This window comes from Limulus polyphemus, unplaced genomic scaffold, assembly GCF_000517525.1.
Source record: "Limulus polyphemus unplaced genomic scaffold, Limulus_polyphemus-2.1.2 Scaffold647, whole genome shotgun sequence".
Taxonomy (NCBI): Eukaryota; Metazoa; Arthropoda; class Merostomata; order Xiphosura; family Limulidae; genus Limulus; species Limulus polyphemus.
Window position 1 is genome coordinate 475,465 of NW_013666257.1, and position 9,932 is coordinate 485,396.

Genomic DNA, 9,932 nt, shown 5'->3' on the forward strand with positions numbered 1-9,932 from the left:
TTGTGTGTGTGTGTATATATATATATATATATATATATGTGTGTGTGTGTGTGTGTGTGTGTGTGTGTGTGAGGTATTAAGGTAATTTATACAAACTGTTTGTTTCAGGCATACAAAAATGTAGGTTTACATTTAGTTTCAAACATAATTCAAAGATTATTGTATTTCAGCATCACCATTGATGTTCAAGTAACAATTTTATTAATAGTAGAACCATATGAAGAATGGAATATTTCTATATTAACCACTGGTTTAGCATATGACTTTTAGATTTATTATTATCATTTTATTTATTAATCATTACACAGTGATTTGAAAAAATGTGTACATATGGGAAAAAGGGTCTTATAAGTGATTTTGCTCAGGTAGGTTCAGTTTGCTACACTTGATACATAGTATTCATGGTATGTTCTTATCACTTCTGATTGAGTGTTTTTTTTTAGAACAGGAAATACACTATTTGATATTTTCCTCTTCATATTCCTAAACAACTTCACATAACTCAGATTATCATTAAGTACACATGTATAAGCACATTATTTAAGCTACTTCTAGGTTTTGATTTTACTCACTCTATTATTTTTCTCTATTGCCAGGATCTTTTTTTATAGCCTATTTGATAGTAATGCTTTTCTGTGGGATTCCAATGCTGAGGGCAGAGCTTGCCATTGGTCAGCTGACTCAGAATAAGATGATCAATGCTTTTGGACGATTGTGTCCTCTTACAAAAGGTCTGTGTTATTATTATACAATATTACTTATTTGATTTCTTGTTTAACTTTTTTTAACTTACGTTGTATGAAAAAGTTTTTATCATGTTCAATATCAAATTAAATATTTCAAGGTTATGACTAAGAAGAATTGGTTAACTAAAACATTGTGATACCATAGTTTTAATACCAGATGTTTCAAGCATTCCTCTGATAAACAGGAACATAGATTGAAGTGGTAGTGAGGTTTGACTTCAGTGAGAGCCTAAAACTTTAGCTTTACTTAGAAAGCTGATGCTGTGTTTAATTAATCTTTTTCCTGTGTTTTTGTTCTGTAACTTGATTTTGTAATTTTTGGTTCCAGAATTTTGGTCTACTAATGTGGGCACAATCCCCTCTTTTTTCCACTATCCAAACTATTGAAGATGTGGAGATTCTATTTATTTTTTCCGTATGAAAATCATTTTGGCATTGCTTGTGTTGCATAACAGTACTCCAGTCTACAAATTGTTAAATTAGGTAGAGTTGAAATTTGAATTAAATATTAGAGAAACAATGGAAATTGGAAAAAGCAAAGTTATTGTGCTGAACAAAGAAGTTGGTCCAGGTTTAGAAGAAATATAGTACTGGACATATGTTTTGTAAACTCCGGATATTTTAAGTCTAAATGATGTTAAAGGAATGTAAATTATTATGTAGTTATATAAGTCTTTTTAGGGCTGGTCCCTGTTTTTAGTAAGTTATTTATTGTGTAATTATTTTAGCATTGTATTCCTTTTAATTCTGTATACAAGGTAAATAAAAAAATTTGGAATTTAAAACCTGCAAGTAGGGATTGTAAAAAAAGTAAAGAAACAAGGCTGGAGATACTGTAGACATTATTTATTCAAACCACAAAACCCCTGTTTTGGCTCCATGCTGTAACCTAGGATTACATTTGGTGGTGTCAAAATAGGGATTTGTAGTTTTGAGTAAATAATGTCTACAGTATCTCCAGCCTTGTTTCTTTACTTTTTTTATGATCCCTATTTGCAGGTTTTAAATTCCCAATTTTTTATTTATCTTGTTTTCTGACTTTTTTTTATGCTCAGCTATGGGCAAAGGATTACTTGATTTGGTAGCCACTATATACATTGTTATGATAATAATCATAGCTAATAGCTAGCTGATATGGTTCACAATGATTTACTGGAGCTATTGACTATTTGATCGCATTAGTTCGAAATGTAAAATGTTAAGCTGCAATTGGAGATTGTTATGGAGATTTGTTTGAGAATATAGTTAGCATTTATAGTTCTTGTGTAAATAAATTATCTTTTTAAATATATGCCTAGACTAAGATACAACCCCCCACTAAGTGCAAAAAAATATTTACCAGTAGAAAAGCAGCATTTTCAAATAAAATATATATTTCTAAAACATCACTTTGAATAAACCTTCATGTCTTTTAAAGTAATTATTGTATGGATGTATGTAATAAAATTTCATATTATGTGTTTTGATTTTTTTTTTACTCCTTCACTTCATACGTAATATAGGGGTTGGCTTTCTAAAGACACCAATTGTATAGTGTACAAAGCATTGAGTATGTACATGTTACAGTCATCTAATGCTCATCTGTTATTGGCTGGTAATTCTTGTTTCACCCTGTACTTGAGCTTTTAAAGCGAACACCAGATATTTGTAAGAAAGTTAACTTCAAGGGGTAATGATAACATCTTTTAGTCCCTGATAAATGGAGTAAGTCCAGAGATCCACTGTCTTCCCTTGTGTCTCTTCCTTCATCTCTTCACCTCTCATTGTTGTGGTAGCTCAATCTGTAATACATAACCCTAGGCATCCCTCTGCTCCACATCATATGGTCTTGCATCCATTCATGGATGCCTTTCTGTCTGGATGGGGTGTGGTTCTGCACACCTCCACTTCAGAGTCTGATGTCTAGAGGAGTAATCTTTTCACTTCAGTATCCTTGGTATGTTGGCTACTCATTTAGTGTGTAATAAAAATAACTTATTTATGTTTAAGAAACTGAAGATAAATATTATTATTGGCTGATTTTCAGGGCTGTTTTTCTGTTTTTTTCAAGTGATAAGATTGCATTCAGTTATATGTGAGATTCAAAATATATATAGTCTTTATGTAAGCTTTTTTTATCCACACAAGACAGTTTGACTTTCATAAATGTATTTTGTCTCAGAGTTTTTTTTTTCAGAATTATTGTTAAGAAATGCAAGTGACTTTCTGACTGTCCTTTTTGTATTTCAGTCATAGCTCTGATAAAATTTTCCCTTTTTCTTATTTTAAACCACCTTTATACAGACTTAATTAACACCTTTACTAATGGTACCTTGAACTTGTTCTAAATGTGAAACTGAGCCTATCTAGTGTGACTAGCCTCACCACCAGTTGTGTTAGATTCTGCAGGACAAGTCTTTACAGAGAAAAACATTTTGTATATCATTTCTTGCTATTAATACCAACCAGCACATATTTACACGCATCCTTGTCAGTGATACATCAAGCCCTGCATTTTCACAACACTAATAGTTGTGATTTGTATTAAAATGCTGTTTTAGAGAACAACTGAAACATTTGGACAGTTACTTTCATAATGCATTTGTTATGTTCTATACCTATATTACTTTAATTATTTAGCAATTAACCACTTAACAGAATTTTCTGCCAGGTTCTTTGTGATCTTTAAGTATTTATTCAATTTATATTTTCTTATTATAGTTATCAAATTAATATTTTGTGGTTCTTTCTGCTTCATATTTCATTAATTGCACAGAGAGGAGAATTTCTATGTGTTTCTAATTTTCTTGTGTTTATCCTAAAATTAAACTATGCACTTTCTAGCTTAAATTTTAGGAAATTTTATCATTTGTTGCTCTTTTTTTCAGTGATTTTGTTTATTCCTTAAATTCTGGATTAACTCTAAATTTTGAAGCCTTTTGATTTCTTTGATATATACTAAATACTTTGTAGAGAAAATATCAGTTTTACTTGGATCTTTGGCCTTTTATTTGATTTTCATTTGTTTTAGGACTTGTATAGTGTGCAAGTTTTTCCACTGAGACCATTTGTATTCTCTCCTTACAAGTTCAGTCACTTGGAGGTTTTGTATTTCTTTTTTTTCAACAAGACTGATCACTTGATATTCATCCGAAATCTAAGGCAGGGTTTTTCTTTTGGTAGAATTTTATCATTTGATTTAATGAAATTGGAACCTTTTGTTAATTGCATAAGGCTTAGCAGATGATTTTGGTAAACTTACTAGCTTTCTTTCTAAGTTCAAAGGAAGCAAAGAAATTTCCAAAATCAGATTAAAGTCTGTTGATAGAAAAACCCCAAACCTACAGATAAAACACATTCTTCAGTTGTGGTCTCTTTAAAACTTTCCTTCTAAATGTCCAGACTTTGGCAAATGAATTATTTTTATATGTTTTTGTCCTAATGCATTATTCCAACCAAAGTAATATTTCTTTCCCTAATCTCTCAAGTTGACTTTAGCAGATTGTTCAGAGAGATTATGTAGACAATAACAAGGATTTGCAGTGAAAGTTCAGGATTCTATCCTATCAGATTTTGACATCTTGATGTATCATTCAGAGGTATTACGTAGACATTAATGGAGACTTGCAATTTAAGCTTGATTGTATCCTACTGAATTTTGACATCTTGGTGTTTGGTGTTTTTGTTCTCTAGAGTATATTGTCTCTGCTGACGTGAGAATGTAGCCTAACATCACTTTTTCTGCATGGTATGGTTCTGTATTTTCCGCTTTGGGGATTTGGCATTCCCAGTGGTAGATTTTTGTAATTGGCCATGTTAATATTAAGTATATTTATTATTTTGATATTTTCTTTGGTGTCCTATATTCTTTGGTCTTTCTTGCGGCTAGGTTACTACCTCAGTAGAGGGACATTATGTAGCATTTTGAGTTAATCAGGTGAAATGAATGTTTGTTCATTATCAGTGATCACTATGCTTATCTGCTCTGTGTAAATAGATAGTTTTATTTTCCATTCTTGAGTAACACAGATTACTCTTAATTCTATTCTACTTAATTGTGAGTCCCATATTGACTAAAGTGGTATGATCAGTTCTGGCATAACTTGTCTTAATTATACTTGGTTTCATACAGTTTTTTGATAATGGTTTGGAGTTGGATGCATCTGGATTTTGTGTCTCCAACTCGTTCTTTGGAGTGTTTCTGTCATTCATTCCATCAGAATTATGCCTATCATAAAATTGCTGGTAGTTTAGCTGCATCTAAATTTCATGGTCAGTACCATTTGTTGTAACATTGCTTTTTTTTAATAATGAGTGTGATATTCTGAAGATCTTCTATTAATGTTGATATTAAAATACATATTTCAGTATTATTTGTTGTATTTAGTTAGTGAGAAAGTGCTGGAATATGTTTAAATTTTCAAAAGCTAAGTAATTATTTTCCTTGACATTTACAGATCACTGTATTAAATACTAAAATAGACTAAATTCATGAATTTGAAAATTCTTTTATTAAACATTTTATAGTTTTTTGTTGATAAACATTAAAATTTTACATTTCATCATCAATATAAAGTTTGTAGGAATTAATTTTAAACATTTCTCATAATTACAGGTCTCGGAATAGCAGGCATTCTTGCTTCTTTCTGGCTTACAGCTTCGTACAGTGTCTTGTTTGCATGGTCTCTTTTCTACTTTTTCAATTCCATATTTGAAGTTCCTCGTTGGTCACGTTGTAACAATTCATGGAACACTCAGTTGTGTAGGACACACGGTTCCATAACAGAACTGACTACGAAACTTTTAACAGTTGATCAAGTACTTGTGTCGGGACCAAATCAAACTCTTGCAAAAGAGAATGGCACCGAATCTGAAGGGGAAGTTAGATCTTCATCCATAATTCCTTCAGAAAACAATAACAGTGAGATGGCATCACCACTATCAGGGTTTTGTCGTTCTGCTGAAGAATTTTTCAAGTAAGTGTTAGAAAGTACTGAATCTTTAAAATCATGATAAGAACTGTTAAGCTGTTACTTGATGTACACGTAACTAAGCCAGGGTTTAGTTACATGTACATCAACTGACAACTTTGTCCTGGCTTATTTACATGTACATCAACTGATAATGTTGTCCTGGTTTAGTTACATGTACATCAACTGACAACTTTGTCCTGGCTTAGTTACGTGTACATCAACTGATAATGTTGTCCTGATTTAGTTACATGTACATCAACTGACAACTTTGTCCTGGCTTATTTACATGTACATCAACTGATAATGTTGTCCTGGTTTAGTTACATGTACATCAGCTGACAGCTTTGCCAGGAAAATATATCAGTTGATGTACACAGAAATATACCAGGACAAAGTTGTTAATTGATGTACATATAATTGTTTGTTTTGAATTTATGCACAAAGCTACACAATGGGCTATCTGTGCTCTGCCCACCACAGGTATCGAAAGCCGGTTTCTAGCATTGTAAGTCTGCAGACATACCACTGTGCCACTGGGGGGCGTACATGTAATTAAACTAGGACAAATTTTTCAGTTAATATGTATGAAATGTAGTAAATTTGAAAACAGGGATTTTATAATACTTAATGTGAGACTTGGACTCTTCAGTTCATTTCCAGAACCTAAGAATTTTGCTGCTGGTTTTTTGAGCACGAGGTGTCATAACCAGACATTTGTTGCCATTGCTAAATCAACCTATAATTTGGACACATACCGTTAGGACCGTCTGGTTTCTACACCTACATTTGTACCCCAAGGTTCTTCTCTGCCTAATGTTGTTGGTTTGTAAAAGTGTTTTAGCTACCACGAAGAAAAAAATAAGTTTTTGTTTGATTAGCAATTAAGCACAATACAACAACAAAAAATTACTTCTTTGAAAAAAGTTCATTGTCAGAATAGAATAATTGTTTTTAATACTTATGTTTGGCTTTCAAATATCATAGCTAACCTTTATATGTTTGGTGACATTTTAATTCTGTCTTATAATGGAGTTTGTTATTGTTTGCTTTGTTGCTTGTATTATTCTTCAGTAGTTTCAGTTGGAAAAATGTATAAAAAAAAGAACAGCTGTGGCATTGTACTTTTCACTTAGGCTTTGTATAGGAATTTATAGTTTTTTCTTGTGTTGTGTATAATTAGAGGTATTTATTGCATATTTTTGTTAAATATTTTACAACATTGGTGTTCTATTGAAGTTACTTGTTTTATGATATGAGGGGATTTTGGATGGATCATACATTGAGTTTGAAAGAGAAAATATCAAAGTTATTTTAGCAGACTGATTGTCTTTATTTGTATTTTTGTCAGAATATCGTTGTATTTTTACAACTTATAATTTTTTGTTTTCATTTCTTGCAGTCAAAAGTTAATAGAGGTTACAAATGGATTGGATAACATGGGTCAGGTCCGGTGGGAGCTTTTTGCATCAATCTTGGTGTGCCTAATCTTGGTTTATATTGCAGTGAGGAAGTCTTCATTTCGCTTGGTTCGGCGAAGGTACAAGTTGGTTTTGGTTCCCCTTGTGCTGTTGCTTGCCCTCCTTATTCGTGTTGTTGTTTTAGATGGTTCTTCATCTGGCCTTCGATTTTTCTTTCAACCTACAGCAGAAGGCCTTGTTAATCCCAAAGTAAGATAAATATAGATGTGCTTTTATATTTTATTGAATATTTATGTAGTTAGTAGATTTCAAATCAGTGTATAAAAAATTGTGTTGATAATAATGCTGAGCTCTTGCACGTTTAACCAGACTTTTTAGTAGTAATACTGTTTCCACTTGGGAACAGACTTCCTTATTGTGTGATACATGTTTTTGTAGAATTAACCTTACTGAAGTTAGTGTGTTTCACGTGTTTAAGTCTTTTGAATGAATACTTAATGAATTATGAAAGCTTGTGTAATATCTCTTTATTCATTAAAAAATATATAACCTAGAAGTAAATGATACAAGCTTGCTTAATTTTGTGAATCTGCATTTTTACAGGTGTGGCTGTACGCTGTTGCTCAGACACTGCATTCTTTAGGTCTAGGAATAGGAACAGTTTTGTCAATGGCATCACGAAACAAACAACATAATGACATGATCAGGTATGAAAACTGAATTGGAGAATATAATATACAATGTAAGATATTTTTATGAAAGTTGCAATAACTGTATTTGGAAGATCATACAACCTAATATTGGCTGGTGATATGTTTCTTATGGTTTTATATATATATATATATATTCAGTAGAACTTTCAAATACCTTTTAAAGCATTAAGAAAAAAAAAGATTGGATGTGAGTTCTATCAGAGGTTTAAACATTGCTTTCAGTAAAGTATTTTTATGTGGTATAAGCATTATTATTGTTAATAGAAAATATGGAAATGAACACATTTTCTTTTCATTTGGTTATAATGAGATAATTGTGTAAATGATATGTATTTTACTGTGCTTAGAGATTACTTAGGGAATATGAGGAACACCATCTTTACAGAATGCATTTGTTGTATACTAGAGATAGCAGAATCATTGCATTGGTTAACCTTGTGGTCATTACTCTTGTGGGTTGTGTCTTCTATGGTGTGGTTGGCCATGTGTCTTATGTCTGGCAAACATCTATAGACAATGTACTGAACTATGGTAAGTTATTATTTGTATAGTTTGCCCTTAAAACTAATTTTTTGCTGTTGTTGAACTTAAATAGTATGGATATTAAGACTAACTAACATTTTCAGAAGTTCAATTCACTCATTAAATATTATCTGTTTCAAGCTCCCATTGTTTGGTGTAGTTATTGATTCTTATTTTTTCACCAGAATTATAGAGATTTGGTTACTAATAAAAGCTTTACTTTTTTAAAGAAAGCTTTGTCATTTTTTTATCTGGCAGCTACGGGTGTTTTTTCATTTTTGTTTTTAAATATGAAAATCTTTTAAAATTAAGTTTTTTTGTGGGACATTCAGGTGTTTCTTTAATAGTACAGGGTTGTCCAAAATTATCTTCCCTATTTTAAAATATAAATAATTAAATAACTAAAGAAATACAGCCATGCAGTTTTCAACATCTTGTAACCCAAATCAAACAGGTTTTAAAGACATGTCAATAGACCTCTCCGTGTGCACCATTAGTGGCTATCGGCACGTCTAACTGATATTTGATTTTAGACCATGTTTGTTGCAACTTGTCCACAGTTACACTGGTGATGACATCTGTTATCATGGTCTATAGCTCCATTATGTTTGCTGTAGGTGTGGGTGTGCAATACACGATGTTCTTAACATACCACCTCAAGGAAAGAAGTCTAGTGAAGTGATCTCTGGCAAATCTGGAGGCCACGGAATTGGACTACCTTGCAAGCCAAATGATGCATTGAGCCTTTTCTTGCAAGATTGTCATTTTATGGGGTAACACTAATCACTGGAGTGAAAAAATGTCAGTAAAAACTGTTTACATTGGGCTATAAGATGTTGAAACTGCATATTTGTATTTCTTTAATTATTTAATTACTAAATTTTAAAATAGGAATCAGAATTTTGGACCACCCTGTATATGGAAATATTGGTTGCTTGTTCATACAGAGATTAATAAATCTTTGAAATTGTCTTTCAACTTTAAAAATATAGAATTGAAATATTCCTTCTCCATTTTAATTCCAAACATGTCATACATCCAGTTGCTAGACCTAGTGGCATGTAAAGCTAATTGTGGAGAGAAACTGCGAAATGTTTTACTATTTAATTTAGTGTAATGATGAAGTTTGTAATGTTTTTATCTTGTATACTACTAAAATGTATTGAAGAAACTTCAAAATTTCATCTTCTTAATGTTATTTTTTTTTATCTATCTAATGCATTTATTAGTTTTGGAAAATAGTCACAAACAAAATTAGAATTTTTCAGTTTTTTCTTATTGGATTTAAATTTTTATGTGTATTTCTTCTATGCTTTTTTTTTTAGATCCTGGATCTGTGTTTGTTCTGTATTCTGAACTTCTGGCTACGATGCCTTTACCTACACTTTGGGCCATTCTTTTCTTCTTGATGATGTTATGTTTGGCTCTCAACTCTCAAGTATGTTTTTGTTTTAGAAGTAGATAATTCCTTTTACGAATGTTTTTGTTTTAGAAGTAGATAATTCCTTTCACGAATGTTTTTGTTTTGGAAGTAGATAATTCCTTTCACGAATGTTTTTGTTTTGGGAAGTAGATAATTCC

General features: G+C 31.5%; 1 protein-coding gene across 1 annotated transcript in view; it reads left to right on the forward strand.

Moving 5' to 3' along the window:
* The window catches only part of LOC106459678 (sodium- and chloride-dependent GABA transporter ine-like), a 34,629-nt gene that overhangs the window by 10,641 nt on the left and 14,056 nt on the right, over window positions 1-9,932 (forward strand). The window contains exons 3-8 of the mRNA XM_022386212.1: window positions 597-731; window positions 5,341-5,701; window positions 7,098-7,365; window positions 7,720-7,823; window positions 8,236-8,360; window positions 9,677-9,789. Coding sequence (XP_022241920.1) covers window positions 597-731; window positions 5,341-5,701; window positions 7,098-7,365; window positions 7,720-7,823; window positions 8,236-8,360; window positions 9,677-9,789 — 1,106 coding nt within the window. The remainder of the gene's footprint in view (window positions 1-596; window positions 732-5,340; window positions 5,702-7,097; window positions 7,366-7,719; window positions 7,824-8,235; window positions 8,361-9,676; window positions 9,790-9,932) is intronic.